This window comes from Pelophylax lessonae (assembly GCF_965119305.1).
Source record: "Pelophylax lessonae genome assembly, chromosome: 7".
NCBI classification, from domain to species: domain Eukaryota; kingdom Metazoa; phylum Chordata; class Amphibia; order Anura; family Ranidae; genus Pelophylax; species Pelophylax lessonae.
In genome coordinates, this window is record NC_138774.1 from 238407216 (window position 1) to 238429403 (window position 22188).

Below are 22188 nucleotides of genomic sequence, written 5' to 3' on the forward strand. Positions count from 1 at the left end.
AGCGTGAGGACCGCGACTTGTCGGGCTGACAAGTCGGATCAATGTGAATGGACACTTCGAGTTTTTTAAAAAAAATAAATAAAAAAAAAAAACTTCTGACTGGACTAACGGTGAGCGGGTTAATTGGGAGACAGTATGGCACGGCACCTATATAGGAAAGGTTAAGCGTTCTTGACTTGAGAATCTTGTTTAGTCTTTAGCTGGTAAGATAAATAGGTCAGAGGATTATGTCTGCTCTGCTATTTACGAGTTTCGATAGTCGGCCTCCTATTTTTGTTTAGCAGGATTAGCTGTTTGAAAAGCTTCCATCCTTGCTTACGTATAACAAAACAAAATGCTGCAGCCATCTGAAAGTTTGTTGTCTTTTCCTACAGGTTCAACCAGAGATCGTATTGAGTTGTTTTGAAGCAGCACAATGGAGGGTGACAACGTTGCGTTTTTGCAGGCAGAGTTGGACCGCTTGTCTGCGGAGCTGCAGGAGACAACGGAGGAGAAGTTTCAGGCTGCTCAGTATGGACTGGCTGTTTTGGAGCAGAATGCGGAATTAAAGCACAAATATTCAGACCTGGAGGCTGAATATGAGCAGCTGAGGATGGAGATAAAGCAGATGAAGGAGGTAAGAGCAGATTCTGCCCTTTGCTGGACTTTGTGGTGTGTTTCTCTATAAGATGACAGGTGACCTTGACAGTAGTTGAATATTGCATCCAAGTCAGACATGATTTATAAATTTGCACTAACCATTTTTAGGTCAGGCTTTCGAATCTATTGTCAAAGTAGTACGAATACACACGTTTAGCAAAACGCTGAGACAGATTTTTCTTTTGTTCATTGACCAACGCAGCTTCTGGTATTCTTAAGCCTAGTACACACCCAACGAATTTCCGCCGACCGGTCGTTCGTCTTTTTTGTCCAGAGTGGTGTCTGTTGGTTGGAATGTGCTCCCAACTGCACATGAATTTTCCCGCACGACAGAATTCTACTTCAGAAGTGATGTCATGTGTTGGATTGCTTTCTATGTGTTCTTTAATCTCTGAGCATGCCCCATCTTGCTCATAAAATTTTTTCCCTGTTGAAATCTGCACTGACTGCACGAAAATCGGCCGTGTTTTGACGGTGGACAAAAATTTTATAGCCTGCACACCAGAATTTTTTCGGCCGAAAAGTCGGAGTCGGTTGTCGAACACCATACTAACAAGCCGAAAATCGGCAGATCGGTCGTCGGACGAAAATTCCCGGCTGAATTTCCACTCGTGTGTACGGACCATTGGGTTATACTGCCCCCTACAGGAGTAGGACACTAAGCAGAAAAAAATTCTTGCTACACCCATGGGCAGTTCCAGGGGTTATACTCCCTCTTTCTGCTATAGCCACTGTTTTTTTTTTCTGCCTAGTCAGGAGTAGGGACCTAGTTCCTTGCTGGGACCTTCAGTCCTAACAATTGTTTTTCCTTTTTTAAATGGAATTTTTTCATATCTTTGTTTTTTGTTCCTGTGAGAATCTGCAATCAACTGCCAGACTGGGCGACGGACTGGATATTTTTTTTTACAAAATCCAGAGAGTCCCCCCCCCCCCCCCCCCCCCCAGTTTGTCCAGCGAGCGCGCACAGGCATCAGCTCTGCGCTAGGTCGGCTGCGACTTAGCCCCGTTGGACAGGGGCTGGCTTGTGAGTTAAATGTCTCGTGAGGACGCATACGACCGGGACTCTGCCTAAGTCGCAGCGTTCCTCCTGGCCGACAGCCCCCTCATTCAGATGGAGAGGTGGTCTGTCCGGAGCGATGCCCACCCTGTTTCCATGGTTAGAAGCTGGTTGGGAACTATGTGGGGCAGCCCCAGTGAGGGTGACTGAAGCGACTACCCTCCATTTGAGCATCCGTCCTCCCCTCCGCTGCCACCGTGTGAAGGCTCTGCCAGCTGGGCATCCACGAAAATTTGGGCCGCGGCCCCAGCGAGGTTAGCTGAAGCCCCCTGCTCTTCCTTTTGGATATCTGCTTTTACCTTCCTCCGCTGGCCCTATTGGCTGGGATCCGTGCACAAAAATTTAGGCCGTGGCCTACTGGGCCTTTGCGGGCCAGCTTGGCGCCTCCCTTGGAAGGGGTGGCATTGTGGGGGTGGTCTAATTTTTTTTTTTTTTTTTTTGAAGGCAGCCATGCCAAAGTAGCTGGCGACGGGGTTGGTGCTGCCAGCGCGGTGGGGGTGTTCTCTGCAGTGTTTTTTACACTTATCTGTAGGTCCCCCTGATGGAGAATACTCAGTGAGGATGATTCCCCCACCTCTGCAACCGCGCACAAAAAAGGAGCTGGTGGGACGCACTCATTTTATTTGTTTGAGCCTCTAAAGATGGGGGACACAGCTGCCACTACGACAGTGGCGCAGGTTCTCTTGGGCACTCACAAACCACCCACAGCGGCAAAAGGTGTTCCCCTTTCTCCGCCTAATTTGACAGAATTTGTCATGAAAGAGTGACGACCGAAGCATCTCCAAGGGTCAAACGTATCCAGCGGATATAGCCACTTTGTTTGGCCCTTGTGAGCTCCTTTAGATCAATACTCCACCAGTGCCTCTTCCGCCAGTGGAAGGCCTCTTCCAATTTGGCGCTTTCTAGGCCTGAATGAGGAGCGCATGCTCTGAAAACGCATCGCCTTAAGTCTAGACATCGCAACCCGAAAGTGACGAGGCTTTGCGTTTCATGGGGTGGGGAGCAGCGAAAGTGACCGTGGCAGCCCCTGACCACTTGAACTAACAAACACTGCCAGCGGGGACCCCCAGGATGTCGATGACCATCTATACAGCGCTACATGCCCGTGTTATACCTACCTTTTGTGAGTAGCTATTTTACTATGCTCAATTGAAGTTTTCTTGCATACTGCACTTAGAAGGCGCTTGTGCCTTTCTCCTTGTCGCTCCTCACTCTTACAACAGCTGCCACTACAGTGAGCATTCATTATGGATGGACTTTTAACTTCCCTTTGTCCATTACCATTGTGGCCCTATTACCGTTTAACACAGTGAACCCTCACTTGCGCCAATATTGTTTTTTTTTTCAAGCTTCTGCCAAGACTTCTACAGAATCAATGTGTATAAGTGCAATTGTGCTTTCTAAAGTGCAGTCAAGATGTGTAAAATACAATGGATCCCAAAGTGCATAAAGTGTGCAGAAAATGATACTCCAATAATTACTCACATTCAAATAAATATTTTTAAGGAGCAAATAAACATGTGCATAAATTCATGAGTATTATGACATTGTGCAATTATGAGTGCAAAAATGCAAATTACAATACATTACAAGGTGCTCAAAGTGCAAAATATTCCAAGGTGCCCAAAAAATATGGATCTGTGTGTTTTTTAAAATTATCAAGTATATCAAAAGTGCAGTAATGTGACTTCTTAAAGAATGGTGTAAATTAAATTAGCCCATAAATTAAGATCAATTAAAGCGGCGTTTCCTGCTTGCTATATACAGGCGAATAGAAGTTAGTGCTACTGTAAGCACCATCAAATGTGAGCTTTATGCACTTTTTCTGTACTCTGAACCTATGTTTTAATAAATATGTCTGCGCAATGAGACTATTATTTGCTTGATATCTCTGAGTTCCTAGGTTTCACCCAGATGTACTATCTGAAGGGGCTTGATATATCCACCAACGGATCCAGATCCAAACGGGCTCAATTTTAGCTCTATAGGTCCTCTGGGCCTGAATAGCCCTGGTGAGTTGCTTATACTTACTGAGGTGGAAGAGCATGGATTACCCACCAAGAGCACAATTTTTGAAGCACAGATCACTTTAGAGGGGAAAAAGGAGATTTTACACTTTGATTGACCTTAATTCAATTTTATGGACTCATTTATTTACACCATTCTTTAAGAAGTCACATTACTGCACTTTTTATAATTTTTATCTCTTTTGATATACTTGATTTATTTTAAAACACACAGATCCATATTTGAGCACCTTGGGATATATTGCACTTGTTGAGCACCTTGTAATGTATTGTAATTTGCTTTTTTGCACTCATAATTGCACAATGTCATAATACTCATGAATTTATGCACATGTTCATTTGCTCCTTATTTATTTGAATGTATGAGTAATTATTGGAGTATCATTTTCTGCACACTTTATGCACTTTAGGATCCATTGTATTTTACACATCTTGACTGCCCTTTTAGAAAACACGATTGCACTTTTACGCATTGATCCTGTTGAAGTTACTCTTTAATGTATGGTTTATACTCATTACCTACCAATATTGTGCAATAAGGGTAATAGCGCCTCACTATACCACAACGCTTACTTAAATTTCCGGCAAAATTACCAAAAGTAACTAACTATTTGAATTATAAGGGTAGGCGCTGTATTTTACTAACCTTTTCCACTTCTACTAAGTCAAGGCAGTAGGGATTCCGGTCATTTTAGTGGCCCCGCCGGGCCTGCTGCGGCTGGTTGCCGACCTTTCCTTGGAGGCTTCTCCCCCCACCAGGGAGGATCTGCTGTACCAACGGCCAATCTTCCAGCCTGCTTTAGTCGAAGGATAGGGGATTGTCTGAATCAGTGATTCCTACGCTGTTTAAAAGTTAGGAAATCTACTTCTTGGGAGAGCTTTCATCGTATTTGGAAGATGTACATTGCGTGTTGTGAATCCCTTGGGATTCCTCCTCGCTCTTTTTCGGTGGCTCGGATCTTGACCTTCCTTCAATGGGGGGTTGGCATGGAGTACTATCAAGGGCCAGGTGTCGGCCTTGGTGGTGTTCTTCCAAAGACCCTTGGCTATAGCTCTGGTGCGTACCCTTCTTCAGGGTGTTCGTCACTTGGTCCCTCTAGTGTGGTCTCCTTTGCTGCCTTGGGACCTCAATTTTGGTACTTTCGGATCTTAAAAAATTTCCCCTGCTTACGCCTTCCCAGCCTTCTTGGTGGCTATCACCTCTGCACGCAGGGTGTCATACCTGGCGGTGTTATCCTATTCACCTTATCTGGTGATTCACAGGGATATGGTGCTGCTTCGCCCCTGTCTGTCATTCCTTCCAAAGGTGGTCTCTGTTTTTTATTTAATTGAAGACATTGTGTTGCCTTCCCTGTGTCCTAGGCTTAAACATCCCAAGGAAATTGTCTTGGATGTGGTCTGGGCAATTAGGGTGTAACTGGCAGCTACAGAGTCTTTCAGGAAGCCAGGCTCTCTATTTTGTGACCACAGATGGACCTCATAAAGGGTTGTCCGCTTCCTCTGCGACTTTCTAGATGGATCAGAGAGACGGTGGTTCTGGCCTATCCATCAGGGTTCAGGATCCTCCTTTTCCCTGTCAATGCGCACTCTACTAGGGCGCTTAGTGCCTCCTGGGCCTTAATTTTTTTTTTTTTTTTTCAGGTGGGCTCAGTTTTTTTTTTTTTTTTTTTTTTTTTTTTTTTTTTTTGGGTTGAGCCCCTGTTGCCTGGTTGTCTAATGTTTAGCCTTGGGAATTTTTTACGGTTTCCCACCCTTCATGTTTGAAACTGCTTTGGGATGTCCCAATGGTTAAGAATACCAGAAGCTGTGTTCGTCGGTGAACGAAAGAGAAAATTGTATTTTTGACTTACCGTAAAATCCATTTCTCTGATGTTCATTAACAGACGCAGCACCCATCCCTCTGTGGAGTATTCTCCTGACGCTGCTTGTAACTGAGTGAGTACACCCCCTGGGACTGCCCATGGTTGTAGGCAGAATTTTTGTTTTCTGCCTGGTGTCCTACTCCTGTAGGCGGCTGTATAACCCAATGGTTAATACCAGAAGCTGTGTCCATCAATGAACATCGGAGAAGTGGGTTCTACGGTAAATCAAAAATCCCCATTATTATTTTTGTTTTTGTTTACAAACATGTTACACTTGTGTGCTCTGTGTAATAGTTTTGCACAGAGCAGCCCTGATCCTCCTCTTTTCGGGTGACACGAGCGCCGCTGCGGGGGCTTCGTTCTAAGGTAAGTATTTCATAATGTGCTAGCATGCAATGCATCCTAGTACATTATGCTATGGTCTTGCAGGTTTTAGTTTTTATTTATTAAGCGGTACCGCTTTAATGCAATTTATCTTCAAGGCCAGCGAGCTGAATGGGGGGGGGGGGGGGAACAAATGGATTCCGCCATCCACACAATTGAGGTGGACAGAGGAATCCTCCCTGCTGAGGCAGTGGGGCTAATTTACTAAAGCTGGAGAGTGCAAAATCTGGTGCAGCTGTGAATAGAAACCAATCAGCTTCCAGGTTTTATTGCCAAGGCTTAATTGAACAAGATGAAGTTAGGAGCAGATTGGCTACCATGCAGAGCTGCACCAGATTTTGCGCACTCACTGTTTTAGTAAATCTCCCTATTGTATTGTTACAGCAGGAACTATCTGCTGTCCAGATACACTGATCAGCGACTAAAGCCACCGATCGAGAGAGATGTTCCAACAAGGGCTCTGGCATCACGGGAATGAGTGCTCTTCTCCTTCACAATGCACTCTTCCCTGGTCTCAGCAGCATCTTGGTGTCAGCCAGTGGGTTGGCATTGCATTGTTTGCTGTGTAGTCCAAACCCTCTCCATGTATTACCTGCCTCCATACATACGCTATGTACCTAAACAAAAGTAATAGGCTATTCTGACTGTGTTTGTGGTTTGATCAGGCTTTAACAGAAGCGCACAGTAACCATAAAAGAACAGCAGCTGACGGAGAGAGCCGAGAGGAGAATCTGCTGAAGGAATCCTCTACCAGGGAAGCTAAACTGAACACCAAGATTGATGACCTCCAGAATGAACTGAAGCAGATGAAATCTTCTCTTACCAACACCTCTGCAGATAACGAGCGCCTCACCCTTGTAATTCAGAACTTGAAGAAGGTAGGATAATCGCCCTTGGCATTTTTGTAGTGGGTAAATTTGATGGCTGCAGCCATTGCTAGGAACACAAGGCAAGATCATACAAGTTTTATTATAATCCAGTTTATTACAATACAACTATTATAAAACAATACAAGTATAGTGCAAGAATAGAATACAACACAAGTTAGAATTTTAATGATGCATTTTTGGTCATGCATAATCAGCAGCAAAAATAATAGATCTGGTTTTTCTATGATGGATTTTGTGAAATTCTACCGCAACAATGATCCATGCTACTTTTACAGAGTTGGTGTGTTTCGTAGCTTTCAAGGTGCTCAAAACAGACCTGTTTATACATTTAAGGAAAATAACCTTAGGAATCACAAAAAAAAAAGATTTAAAATAGAAATTTGAGAATTATAAATGAATAAATAACCATACCCATCTAGGTAGATCTGTCCCCGCGCCACCTTTAACCATTTTAAGAACAGAAGATTTTGCTGCTTAATGACCTGGCCCTATTTTGCGATTCGGCCCTGCGTTACTTTAACGCACTATTGTGCGGTCGTGCGACACTGTACCCAAACGAAAATTACGTCCTTTTTTCCCCACAAATAGAGCTGATCACCCCCCCCCCCCCAACATTCCCAAGAAAAAAAATCAAAATTTAACATTTTAGGCAAATTTTTTTTTTTTTTCTGCTACATATTTTTGGTAAAAAAAAAAAAATCGCAAAAAGCGTTTTTGGGTTGGTTTGCGCAAAAGTTATTGCGTTTACTAACTACTGGAAATCTATTTAGCAGGATCGCATGGTCTGTGTGATCGTTGCAGGGAGAAGGATGGACAGCTGTGTTTACAACAGCCGACCGTCCTTCTTTGTCAGCGGGGGAAAATCTCTGTTCTCAGGCTTCAGTGAGCAGAGAGCCACTGACTGCCCCTCTAGAGCTCACTGGAGCGCTGTGCTGTGGAGGGGGTGGGAGCTTCTGGCTCAGGCTCTCAGAAGCTCACTGAGAGGCTGAGCCAGCAACTGCTCAGGAACTTGGGTGGATCCCAACATTAAAGCCAGGATCTGTCCAGAGCCTGGATTGATTCATTGATGTCAGCATTAGCCTGCTTTTGGCTGAAAACGGCTAATCTGTAGGAGAAGTAGAACCAAAAGTGCTTTGACCCTATTTCTTTTTTTTTCCCATCTCTAGCCCTAACTTTTACTGACCCTTTTTTACTTTTATACACGTGGGTTTGGGAATGTCTTGGTCACTTATGATTGGCCCAGTACAGGTGACCCCCCTTCTTACAGGATCACTCAGGTGGGGTTTTAACTCGGATCCCTAGTTCTTTTATGGAGTGAGGAAGAGGGCGGATACTTCACCCTCTAACAGGAAGTCAGATTACCGCAGCAAAAAAGGAATTTGGAGGAAGCTGAGAGCAAATAGAGGGGAGTTTAGAATACCTTTTTTATGTCCTACTGTCTGAGCTTGGTTCACACAAACACACAGCACACTGTTGATGTGCATTAACAAAGAAAAAGTAGGACATGTAGCTCTTCCCCCACAGTACATTCTGGTGTGCTAGAACATGTTACAGCAAGCTGCAGTGAATGTTAATAGAATACAGTCTAAAAGAAAAAAGTGTTTTCACAGCGAACTGTAATGTTAACAAATCTCATGCCAGTGTGTGTGCATGCTATGGTGTGAACGAGCCCTTAGCTGTATGGTTTTGTTTGGGGGAAGGGGGGGGGGGCGTCTGAATTAGCCATGAACACGTTAAAGACACTTGGTCCTGTGCAGCTTTATAAACCTAATAAAAAGGAGGCTGTGCATAAAGCTGTAAAGTAAGCTTACTTGCACAGGAGCCATGCAATGTTGATTCATTGCAGAGTACAATTACTGGCCTGTCTTGTGGAAGACTACCCAGAAAGGGCAGGGATCTCTCCGGCTGGCACGAAGCATAAAAGCCTTTCACATTCTGCATTCCCACACTGTAGAGGTCTTCGTTATGTTTCTATGATCACACTTTCGCTGCACAATCCCCCTCTTTATGTGCCATCGTTTTGAAAGAAACTAAGCTACAAGCTTTGTCACCACTAAAGTCAATAAATTGTAGTCCTTGTGGCTTGGATGTCCTGAGCCCATAAACTCTGGTACCAATTTTTTCTAAATCAACGGAGCTATATAATCCCACTAAGCAAAGCAGAGACGCTGTTCATTTCACATGCAAGACACAGTTGTTCTGCATTCAATGAAAGGCCTGATGGAAAGTCTACCTTTGTGGACAGAGAATGTCCTCGGGTCTTACAAATACATTGCAAGGATTTTTAGCAAACCCATTGACCTGTAAGTAGAAGAACTTGGTGCACAATGATGACGTCCTGGAAATCCAGTCAAGTTTTTTATTAAGCAAGCAAAGATCACATACAGCACGCATGAAGCACCTCCCACCTCAAGCCACTCCCTAACACATTTCAGCGTAACAGGAATAGGGATGTCCATCCTTGACCAGCTTTTGTTCTGTAGATTGGGTTTTTGAATAAAACTCCTTGCAAAGAAAGTTAACTTGATTTGATGGATACTAGGAAATTGTGCTGACTTCAGTCTTCCAATCGTTTGTGTGATATATATATATATATATATATATATATATATATATATATATATATATATATATATATATATATATATATATATATATATATATATATATATATATATATATATATAATGTGTATGTAAATTTTTTTTTTTTTTTTTTTTGCCTTATTTGCGTAAATAAAAATACCCTTTGCAAAGTATACTTTTAAAGTCAAAATTTTCTACTCCTGGCTTTGACAGGTACCCACTTTCACTTTTTGTCTGATTGCATCAGCGGATCCACTGGAAGTTCTCTCTCCAATCCCCTCCTTCCTGCCCGCAACCTTCTGGGACGCGTCTTTAGTCCCTGAAGTCTGCAAGATCATTCACATAGCACAGTGTAGCTTGCATGTGGGCAGCCAGCTGTGAAGCCATGAGGAATCACATCTGGCTATCCACAGTAAACATGCTTGTGACAGGGACCCAAAGACCAGTGAAGAAACCAGTTTGGGTTGTGGACAGGTGAGTGTCCCATTTTATTTAGTTGGCAGCTATGGTTTTTTTTTTTTTTTTTTTTTCTTTTCCCCAAACATGGCAAGGAACCACGTTAATTGTTCCCGGTAAAGATCCCATTGAAATACACCCCTCACCTGCTGTCTTTGGCACAAGTTATTGCAGAAGTGAAGCAATGAAGATCCTGCAGAATTTTCTGGTCCTTGTCACGTGCTGGGCATTTTCCTGCCTGCCCATCCCTCATTACAAGACAGAGTAGGAACATAGAGGCCGGAAAATTGAACCACTGAGCCAAGTGGAGGAACCCAGAATCTGACACTCCTGAAAATGTCATACTACAGGATCTTTATCTGGCAGTATCTCTGAACCACTGCAGAAGCTGGGAGAAAAGGCAGTAGGAGAAATGAGTATATGTGTTCTTCGCAGGGAGCCTTTTTATTTATTTTTCTTCCCCCCCCCCCCCTTTAAAAAATGTGTAAAATGTAAACCAATATAGTTTCCTTTTTTAAAGTTTCTTCCAGTCAGACAGAAGATCTTCTTCTTCTCTTGTTTAGCGATTGCTCTGCTTTCTTTCTTTGTAGGAATGCCAAGATATTGAGAAGGAGAAGACACAGTTACGGGATGAGATAAAGCAGTGTAAACTTAGGGAAATGCAACATTTGCAAGACTTTTCCGAAGTTGAAGAAGAAAATATTTCTCTTTTAAAACAAGTGTCTGTCTTAAAGGAAAACCAGGTAATTTATTTTCTCAACATTTGCTTTGTATTGGTTATCATGATCTCATACAAACAGGAATGTATTTTCTTTCTCAAGTACTCCTTTTCATAAATAAGTTAAGTCAAGAAAATCCCCTTCGTAAGCTGTAGCAGACCTTCTTTTATGAAGTTATTTAAGTAGAACTATGGGGGAAATTGCATATATGATGCACTCTGTCACCATTATTTTGCAGTTTTTTAGCACCTGGCTTAAGCAGCTACAAACAAATGCTGTGAAAATCAAACAACTATCCCAACACCTAATTGCTTATTGATCTTAGGCCTTAATCACATAGGGATGCAGGTTTATATACACCTGAAAAGCAGTCCCCAGGGATAGATTGTGTGTTTTTTTTTTTTTTTTTTTTTTTTTTAAGAAGGTTTAGAGCCTGTTCACAGGAGTTCAGGAGGTGATACTGCCATCTCATGAATGCCTGTGTTTTCATTTGTGACCATAAAGGGGACTTCTGCCCTATGAGCCAAGTATTTGGCATGTGGCTGCTGTGTGGTCCTGTTGATTTGATTGAACACGTTGGGCGAGTAGAACTGCCTGCCAAACACGACATGCTGTAAACCATTTTTTGCAAAGCATTGTGACTGTGGTGGGGGGAGGGGGGGGAGGAGAAACACAGATCAACTTTTATCACCCATTTGCTGTCTGTGCCAATGAGGGCTTAGTTCGCATACATGTTTAATTTATCCTGCCCTGGTATGATGGATTCTGCGGTAGATCCATTAATTTTCCACTAACTGTAAAAAGGGAACAGTTCTATTTACAGGTGGTCCCTGTCTCGTCAAAATAATTAAAACGGCGGTCAGTCAACCAGCAGAGACCATTGACTGCAGTAGATTGGATGGATGAATGTATACAGAGACCACAGACCCTACAGCTTTGGGAGCTGTTGGTCATTTCAATAAAAAAGGCCTCGCAGATCGGAATGGTAAGCCGAAACTGTCAGGAAAAACAGATCTTCATAAAGCATTTACCCACCACAACATTTTAAAAAAAAAAAAAAAAAAATCTTGCACAACTAACTTTACAAGGCAAATAGGAAGTTTTTTTTTTTTTTTTTTTTTTTTTTTTTTTTTTTAATACAACTTTAGTATTTGGGTATGTTTTAAATTTGACAGTTTTTACAGATGTCCCCTCCCGCAGCCTGTAAAAAAAACAATCAAGCGGCTGAACTGGCGCTAGAATTCTTTACTGTGCCAAGAATTGGTGGCTGAAAAAAAAGATATGTGAATAATGCCTGCAGCTGCACCCATCATTTAGATATCTCCACCCAAACCTAAGGATGTCGTATGACGGCCGGCGGTATGGAAGTGGTTAAACCAAGTACTGGTAATTTTTGGCAGTGTGGGCAGACGCCAAGTCCTGCTGGAATATGAAATCCTCTCCCATAAAGCTGGTCAGCAGAGGGAAGCATGAAGTGCTCCAGAATTTCCTGGTAGAGGGCTGCCCTGACTGTGGGCTTGATAAAACACAGCAGATGACATGGCTCCCCAAATCATCCCTGACTGCAGAAACTTCACACTGGACCTCACACAACTTGGATTCTGTGCCTCTCCACTCCTCGAGACTATGGGACCTTGATTTCCAAATGAAATGCAAAATTTACTTCCTCTGAAAAGAGGACTTTTGACCACTGAGCAAAAGTCCAGTCCATTTTCTCCTTAGCCCAGATAAGACACTTCTGACGTCTGGTTCAGAAGTGGCTTGACACAAGGAATGTGACAGTTGTAGCCCATGTCCTGGATACATCTGTGTGGTGGCTCTGGAAACAGACACGAGCCATAGTCCACTCCTTGTGAATCTCCCCCAAATTCTTGAATGGCCTTTGCTTCACAATCCTCAAGTCTGCGGTAATCCCTGTTGCTTGTACATTTTTTTCCTTTCACTCAACTTCCCATTAATATGCTTGTGAACAGCCAGCTTTTTTAGCAATGATCTTTTGTGACTTGCCCTCCTTGTGGAGGGTGTCTATTTGGGTTTATTTACTAAAGGAAAATTCACTATGCGCTACAAGTGCACTTGGAAGTGCAGTCGCTGTAGATCTGAGGGGGACATGCAAGGAAAAACAGAATTTCTTTATCATACGTCACGGAAAACTGAGCCATATTCATTACCATATGGGTTATACACCACCTATAGGTGAATGGACACTGGCAACCAATCAGACAGGAAGTCCCCCCTGTATAACCCCCTCTTACAGAGGCATGCATGTGCGTGCGCAATCGGCATGATTTATTAAGGAAGTGTTTCCAGCACACAAGCCTCGGTCAGAGGCTGGAGGGGACACAGAGCAGCAGCTGGGTTACGTGAGTCACTGTGGGTGCATGTTTACTGATACGGACAGGTTCTGTTACTTGAGATAGTAAGTGCTGTGTGTGATAAGCTGTATAGCTTGGCACAAGCCTTAAGTACTCTAAAGGCAGTACCTCAAGTTTGTCTTGCCTAATGCCCAGTACACACGATCCGAAAATCGGACGACGCTCCGTCCGTTTTTGTTTGGTTGCTAGGAACTCTCAATTATATTCGCAAATGGGAGAGGTTACTTACGATACGAATTTTCTCGGACGATGATTCAAAAGCTTCCGGAATGCGTAACCACGTTGTAGCATGTGAGGGGAAATGATGTCTACTGCTCATGCGCTGTCTACTGCTCACCATTTTTTTTCGGACGAACAACATACTGATAATACGATTATCGTACGATGTGTTATAATACGATCAAAATTTTTATGCTTGCATGACCGGATAATATCGGGTGAACTGTCGTGATCGCCTCTCGTAATCTGTGTACTAACGATCAGATTATCACCCGATTTTTGTCACAAGCGTTATTTTTTGTCCGATTTTCGGATCGTGTGTACGGGCCATTAGATCAATGTCCTCCTGAAGGGGGGGGGGGCCACACAGTTGGAAGGGGCACTGTGGTGCCGCCGTCAGGTTTTGAAGATCCTAGCCGTGCTTCCTCTGTGTTTACCTCCCCTGAAGGGCCGGAGGCAACAAGCCAATCTGAGCCCTTATGGTTGTTAGGAGTAGTAGCCACATCTAGTGCTTCTGTCGGAGCTTGCGTCCCTAAGGACAATTGGCTGGCCTTGAGGGAAAGATTGCTGGCATGATTGCAGCATCGCAAGAAGGGAGGAAATGTAATCCCCCCCTCACCTGAGCCACCCCCTGATTTAGTTCAGGATTGGGCAGAGGATGTGGAAGAAGTAGCTGTAAAAGACCCTATAGAAGGTCAAGTTGAGGTTTCCACTTCTGGGGAGACAGGACCGGATTTATGGTGTCGTGTCCACCCCCCCCCCCCACCTCAAGTGCATTGGTATGGAACGTCCCATATGGTAATGAATATGGCTCTGTGACCCGTGAGGTACGATAAAGAAAAATAAATGGATTTCTCTATCGTTCATTGACAGCAGCTCCATATTCTTCTTGACCATTGGGTTATGCTGCCCCCCCTACAGGAGTAGGACACTAGGCAGGAAAAATCTATACCATGCCTATGGGGCAGTCCCTGCAGGCATACACCCAATCACTCTGCTATAGGATCCATTTCTTGAAGTACATCATGGGATTCAAAGGTCCCTCCCCTCTTGTATGGGATGTTTATTGCTGGTTACAAAACTGAGGTACTTCCTGTGTAGGAGGGGTTATATAGGGAGACTTCCTTTCTAAATGGTTGCCAGTGTCCATTCACCTATAGGTGGCGTATTACCTATATGGTAATGGCTCTGTGTCCTGTGATGTGCTCCAAGAAATAAATTTTACAGGTAAGCTGTCGGAAAAATCCATATTTTGCTTGCACATTATTGGATAGAAATCAGAAGAGGTTCCCTTAAGATCTACAGTGACTGCACTTGCAGTGCACAGTGATTTGCCTTTTAGTAAATCGACCCCAATGACTGTCTTCTGGACAACTGTCAAGTCAGCAGTGTTCCCCATGACTATGTAACCTACTGAACCAGCCTGAGAGACCATTTAAAGTCTCCGGAAACATTTTTTACAGGTGTTTTTGAGTTAAGTAGCTGTTTAGAGTGTGACTCCATGAGTCTACAATATTTAACTTTTCCACAATCTTCTAATTTTTAGATACTGAATTTCGGGTTTTTACTAGCTGTAAGCCATATTCATCAAAATTAAGAAAAATAAATGATTGCAATATATTGCTCTGTGTAATCTATATGAATTTTACTTTTTGAATCCAATTGCTGAAAATTTAACTTTTTGATATTCCAATTTTTTAGATGTACCTGTGTATATATTTTGGTTTTAGGGGTTCTAAGTAATTTTCTAGCAATAAAATGCAGTATCGGTTCGGGCGTCAAGTAGTTAAAGTGGAATTCCAGCCTGACACTGGAAAAGAATTTAAAAGAAATCCTGTCCTTCCTCCTACCTATACTGCCTAACCAGTGTTAAAAAAATTGTGTACCTGCCTATTTTCTTTCCCATCTGGACACTTCATCTCCCTTTTTGTCAGTGAGTGGCAACTGCAGAGGAGAGGAAGGAGTGCTTGACCAACGTCTGGGGGCGGTGATGTCACCTATAGGCTCCTATGTCCCAGCCGTTGTCGCCTCTCGTTCCTCTTTCCTGCAGCCACTGACTGACCCAGGAGAGCTGGAGCTGCGAATCCTGTGACCGAACTGGAGCAGACTAAAAATGGGTAAGTACACACCTTTTTACTACACCGGTTATGCATCATAGGTAGGAGGGCAGAGGAAACCTTTTTAAGACTAGTCTGTGTTTGGCTGGATTTCTAATTTTGGGGTCAGTTTAAGGTAGGAGGACAGCACTTGGGAGAAACTAAAGCCTCGTACACACTCAATGATTGTTGGCCGTGAATTTTCGGCCAACGTCCGATCGGCCGATTGTCGGCTTGTTAGTATAATGCTGCCGACAACCGACTGCGACTTTTCGGCCGAACAAAATCTGGTGTGCATGCTATAAATTTTTTGTTGGCCGTCAACAGAACGGCCGATTGTTCGTCAGTCAGTACAGATTTCGGCAGACAAAAATCAGATGAGCAAGACTGGGCATGCTCAGAGAAGAAAAAACACACGGAAAGTTAACCAGCACATGACATCACTTCTGAAGTTGGTTGTTGGCCGAAAAAATTTGTGTGCAGTCTAGAGCACATTTCAACCAACACAACACTGGACAAAAGACGGCCGATCGGTCGGCCAACAATCGTTGCGTGTGTACGTGGCTTTAGTAAAGAAAAATTTAAAGCACATTTGTCCTTTTCAGGAAATGCAATGTCTGTGTCCCAGCTGCACCATGTGACAGAGGTGATCTTGGGCCCATATTTGGTTACAAAATGTGAATATCTACTTTATCCCCCCTCCCAATAATAATTTTATTTTTCTGTTCTCCAAGGTGGACTATGAAGGATTAAAACATGAATTGAAAAGAAGAGATGAAGAGATTGATATATTAAATGGACAATTGGATGAGCTGGTACGGCTAAGAGACATAGCTGAGCGCCAGCTGGAGGAGGCTCTGGAGACCTTGAAAAGTGAGAGGGAACAAAAGAATGAACTCAGGAGAGAACTGTCTGGGTACCTCAGTTATGACTCCATAGGAAACCTGCCGATCAATCTGGAAGATCCAAATGAAGAAGATTTTGACAGTGGATACAAGTCCAATGGAGAGGTCTTGATGTCCACCCCACGTAACAGCAACATCTTTCATCCTGGACCTAAGCTGGCCTCCGATCTCTTCACTGAACTCAACCTGACCGAGATTCAGAAACTCAAGCAGCAGCTACTGCAGGTATTGTTTGGCTTGGCTTGTCTGTGTAAGAATGTTACCTGTTATGCTTATAAGTGGATTAGTGTTTTGTAGTTTTTGCTCATTTCCCAGAGTACAATTCAAATTGGACTTTAGCTATTCGATCACAAGATGTGGTTATGTGATAAATGTTGCATACACCAAACTTATTTTATAAATATTGCTTAATAAACGTGCATCGTTTTATCTGATTTCTATGTCACTGTTCTTTATATTTCTAGTTGTATTACCATAGTCATGCATGCATAGGTGTCCCCATCCATGTGCAAATAGAGGATTCTCCACTGCCACCTATTGTAGTCAACCAACCACAACAACTGTGGCTGCTTGTATCCCTAAACAGTGATGGAATCAGAGAGAATGCTGAACATTTTCCACCCTACTTCCTTTTTTCAGTTGGTCATGTTTCTGGTGCTGGCAGGGCCACCCATGGCTTGAATTTCAGCCGATTCACTAGAAATGGCCAAAATTTTGAGCCAATTACGGCAAGCTTTAGCAAGGCTAAATTTAGTTTTGTTAGAGTAGGTTTAGCTAGTAGTTGCTCACATTTACATGGACTAGTTTTATAATGAAGACATTTTGATGGTTATCCAAATAAAGCTACTTGGATAAATGGCAAAACAGTATAACCGGACAAATCCTGACTAATTCTGATTTATTACTACTAGCTATTCCTCAGCCTGGATAAATGAGTCTTCACAGACACAGCACCAGGTTGTTGAATTCTGTGCAATGCTTTATGGTAGACAGATGTGTGACAGCCAACTTTTTGTAAGGTACAACTCTATTTTATACACCCATATTAATATGGGGGAAGATTTACTAAAACTAGTGCACACAGAATCTGGTGAAGCCAGGCATAGTAACCAATCGGCTTCTAGGTTTTTAATGGCAAAGCTTAAAAAAAAAAAAAACACTTGGTTGCAGGCATCACCCCGGTACTTTTCCCCAATAACTAGCCCCTGGATGCTTTTACAAGCAGCGGGAGGGGAGGTGTCTTCCGCGGCTCTGGGATACCGGTAGACCCAGGCTACCAGCCAGCATGTTTACCGGCTGGATATACTTTGATCAGCTCTCTGCTATGATAACCCGGAAGCGATTTACCTGACATAACTTCTGGTTTACCCAGATGTCAGTGGTGCCATTTTTTAAAAATCTTGGTGTTTTTAAATACTGTTAAGGGCAGAGGAGATATATCCATAAAGAGTACCTGTCACTGCCTATTGCTGTCACAAGGATGTTTACATTCCTTGTGACCTCAATAAGTGATACAAAAATGTTTATTAATTTTAGATTAAAAAAAAAAAAATCTAAAAAAACCTTTTTAAAGTACCCCATCCCTCCTGTTCTCACGCGCAGAGGGATCATCCTGCACATGAGGTATCACAGCGAACATCAGATCACGGGCAGTAATTTTAGGACTAGCCCTCCTCTGTAAATCTAAAGAAACCTGCAAAGGCTTTTAAACCATCGCCTATGGATAGTGAAATTTATGCCGTTTGTCGCCGTTGCATGGGCGTGTAAAATTTTAAATTGTGACATGTTTGGTATCTGTTTTCTTGGCGTAACTTCATCTTTTATATTTTACAAATAAATTGAGTTATGTATTGTTTTTTGCATTAACATCCAAAAAAGTTGCATTTGATAAACCGCTGTGAAAATAACACGTGACATAAAACATTTCAAAATCCACCATTTTATTCTCTAGGGCCTCTGCTTAAAAAAAAAAATAAAATGCAGTTTTAACTTATTTTTCTCAAGGCATCTTCCAGACATCCCATGAGACTTAGGACTCCTCCTGCCAGGACAGGAAACGCGTTAACCCGACCAGATAAGGCGGTCCTCTAGTCTTCATCCCCCCCCCCCCCCTTCAGTATTTAGTTTGTTCTGGACAGGGGGTGCCATGTTTCCTGGAACCTGTTTTTTTGGGTCTCATGGTCTGTCCTTTGAAGACTTGGGCAAGAATCCGATATACTTTCTCCTGCCCAGTGCGATACCTTATACCTGCAGGTTAGTAGTGGCTGCTTTTCTCCTGTCCTCTGTTCCCGGGGAGGGCCAAGACAGCTGATGGCATCCGGGGAAGAAGGAGGGAGTCTGTCTGATCCCGCAGCGTGGCTGGCCATGCAGGAGGAGAGCGCATTGCTGATTAAAGGGTTTCTTGTGCACAGCTTTGACGTGTAGGGCAGAAGGGGCGGAGCTCCTGTGTTCCATAAGGCCCAGAGGAAGTGGCGTAAGTCATTTTTGGACGTGGGTGACGTCATCAGCGGGCGCCGGAGATGCTGGTTCCAGTTTCCTTAAGGTGCGAACAGCAGACTGCTGGTCAGCTGGTGTTTGTGACACCCAGCAGAGGCTGTGGAACACAGAGCAGGATGGACTCCTCTGCAGCAACTGCTCAGGCAGCGGACGCAGGCTCTGGCACCAGCACCTCTCAGGTAAGCCTGGGGACTCTTCCCTCTTGCATATCCTGTGGTGCTTTTTCTCCTCCATCATAGCTTTGTGTGGCTTGGGTGAAGGGGCATCTTTCCTCTTCCCTGCACTGGAGTGTGTTTGGAGATCTGTGTGGTCTGATTCTCAAACTAGGCTTTCTCTAGCGCTCATTGACAGACGTAGTCCTCGGTGATACACCACCTTCGGGTTATGTTGCCTCCACAGGAGCAGGACTAGACAGGAAATTAAAAAGCTCTGGCCACACCCCAGGGGCAGTCCCAGAGGGTATATCCTCTCTCTCTCTGCCTCAGCAAATCAGTTATTTTCTGTCTAGTTAGGAGTAAGGACCTAGATACCTTGCTGGGATCTTAGGTCCTGGCAAGAATTTTTTCTTAAAGGATTTTTTTAGACAGCTTTTTTCTCCAGTGTTCCTGTGAGATCTTCAAGCAAGAAAGCTGAACTGGGCGACTGGCTGGATGTTGAGATCCGGTGGTCACCCCAGTTCAGCCTACGAGCGCGTGCAGGCCATAGCTCCGCGCTGGGTCGGCCGCGACAAAGTCCCATTAAAGGACTGTCCACGCGAGTTAAATGTCTCGCTGAAACGCCAAAGACCATGAGTCACGTTTCCGTATCGGTCGACAGCCCTCCCGCCCCGGTGGAGAGGGGTACTGTCAAGAGTTGGTGCCCGCCTGGTTCCGGTATGGTGAGTAGTATGTTCCCCCTTTCCCCCTGACGGGTTTTGTGGTGAACGCGGGCCCCTCTCTGTATGGTAAGATAGAGTCCCTTTCTATCCTACAACATGACACAGATCCTCCTACTTTGAGTGTGATTTTATGTGTGCAAAAAGCCAGGAGGCTTGGTTTGGGAGCTAACAATCTAATTGTATACATGTTTTAAAGATGTAATCTGTGGCATTCTGGGAATCTTATGGGTTAAGAATAAGCTACCTACCAGTCAGAAGCCACGGACATGTAGACTGCCTTCCTAATCAGATCTCCAGCTATTAGCAGGCCTCCCGAACGGCCATGCGGTCCGCCAGGGCCGGTACCGCCAACCACGCCATATCCCCATGCAGTGAGAGTGTTGTGTGCCCTGCAGCACACCGCTATTCAGTACGGGCCGCCGCCATTTTTTTTGGATCGCGCGAGCCGCCATTTTGGCGTAGCCTCGTGTCTCCAGCATGGGGGCGGCCATGTTTGAGGTGATCCAAACACCTCGTGGAGCTTGGGGGAGGCGCCGGAAGGCGTACAGAGGGGCGGAGCCGCCTCCTTTCTTCCTGGGCAGCCAGCCAAAAGACTTCCTGTTTGTTAAGACAGCGCTGTAACCTGTTGCAGTTAAACTCTGAGCATCAAGTGGTGAGCCTGGGTCTCTCTCTCTCTCTCTCTCTCTTCTCTTCTCTTTCTCTCTCTCTCTCTCTCTCTCTCTCTCTTCTCTTCTCTTCTCTTCTCTTCTCTTCTCTTCTCTTCTCTTCTCTTCTCTTCTCTTCTCTTCTCTTCTCTTCTCTTCTCTTCTCTTCTCTTCTCTTCTCTTCTCTTCTCTTCTCTTCTCTTCTCTTCTCTTCTCTTCTCTTCTCTCTTTCTCTCTCTCTCGGGCTTTTGTGGCGCTGGGGGTCGAAAAAAGAAAAGTTTTTATTTTTGAATTATATTATCCAGGAAGTAACTGGAGTTATCATGGACCCTGCCACACACATTCCCCCACCTGTTTCCCTCGAGGGGGCCACGGGACCCGCCGTTGCACAGAGTATAGAGTCATTTACAGCAATTTTGGAGTCTATGGTAGCTCGGGTGGAGGCGGCCTGTCAGGGACGGGGGTCAAGGAAGCGACCCCCGCCTACCCCTATACCATCTGACACCTCTGACTCAGATTTAGAGGTGGTCACGGCAGTTGCAGGTTCCTCTGCAAGGGCTGTTATCCCAGGTAAAGCCCCCTCAGACAGTGAGGAGGATGCTTCTTCTCCTGCTATTATTCAGGAAGAAGCATTGGTGGACGCACTAGTTGTGGCAGTCCAGGAAACCTTAAAACTTGAGGCTTTACCGGCAGAGGCAACTGAAACAGAGATTCCTTTTGGTACTAATAAGCCCATCAAGACGATGAAGGCTTTTCCTGTACCTAAATGTTTCGGTAATCAGATTAAAGGAGAATGGGAGCATTCTAAACGTACCTTTACTATTTCCAAGCGTATTGCTAGACGCTATCCGTTTGAGGAATCCATCATTAAGAAATGGACGGTACCACCAGTCGTGGATCCGCCTATTTCCAGGCTGAATAAAGCCACGGTTATTCCAGTGGAGGACACTTCGTCCTTTAAGGATCCGGTGGATCGAAAGATGGAAGCAGAGTCCCGCACCATCTTCTCTCTGATAGGGTCAGCTTTTAGACCAGTAATTGTTATTGGTCTAGTTTCCCAGACACTTACGGAATGGGCGAAAATGGTACGCCAAGATCTTAGGGGAAAAGATATTCCCCAGGAGACATCTGATTTGATGGAACAGATTATACAAGGGCTACAGTTTATCTGTGACGCAGCCTTGGACACTACTCCCTTATTAGGGCATGCATCTAAGACAGCGGTGATCCTCAGACGTGTGCTGTGGTTAAAATGCTGGTCAGCTGACCTAGGTTCCAAGAAGACCTTGACAAATCTCCCCTTTCAGGGGAATCGTCTATTTGGGGCCAACCTAGATGAAATCATTAAGGATGCCACTGGGGGCAAGAGCACTTTTTTGCCACAGGCTGCTAAAGCTAAGGGACCTCGCAACAAGCGAGGACCTTTCTTTACCGCCCATAAAGGGCGCCCGGCTGGTACTAGCGGGAAAGGCAAGACTCCTCCAGGAGGGTTCAAGAAGGGCTGGTCGGACAAGCAAAGGACCAACCCAGCCAAACCCGAAGCAAAGGAGTACACAGCCTGAAGGTGCGCCCCCACCCGGTTTCAGGGTGGGGGGACGTTTTCACCGGTATTCGGGACATTAGATCGAGCATCAACCACTACTACCGGTGCGATTCTTCCCTTCCAACATTTAAGTACTACAGGAAGCGGTAGTTACCGTTCCCTGAATAGATCTTTTCCTTTACCTTTTCCTAAGATTAGTCCCTATACCTCACAGGAATCGGATCTGATTGACCAGATAGGCCAAGTAGCCTCTAGTCGGGTGACTTCGGTCCCTGAGGTTCAACCAGAAAAGATCACCTTTCCTGATAACTATCAGGTATCTGATAAATGTGTGGGAACAGAAAACGACCAGACTTTCTCGGATGGTCGGGGCCAGATACCTCTAGGGACGCCTGGTTCAGATCCAATCAGCGC

At 44.4% G+C, this 22188-nt stretch overlaps 1 protein-coding gene across 1 annotated transcript in view; it reads left to right on the top strand.

The window, feature by feature from the left end:
* Positions 1-377: 377 nt before the first annotated feature.
* The window catches only part of LOC309560129 (protein bicaudal D homolog 2-like), a 98802-nt gene continuing 76991 nt past the window's right edge, over positions 378-22188 (top strand). Inside the window, exons 1-4 of the mRNA XM_082263675.1 lie at positions 378-616; positions 6635-6847; positions 10491-10643; positions 16044-16439. Coding sequence (XP_082119801.1) covers positions 416-616; positions 6635-6847; positions 10491-10643; positions 16044-16439 — 963 coding nt within the window. The 5' untranslated portion in view covers positions 378-415. The remainder of the gene's footprint in view (positions 617-6634; positions 6848-10490; positions 10644-16043; positions 16440-22188) is intronic.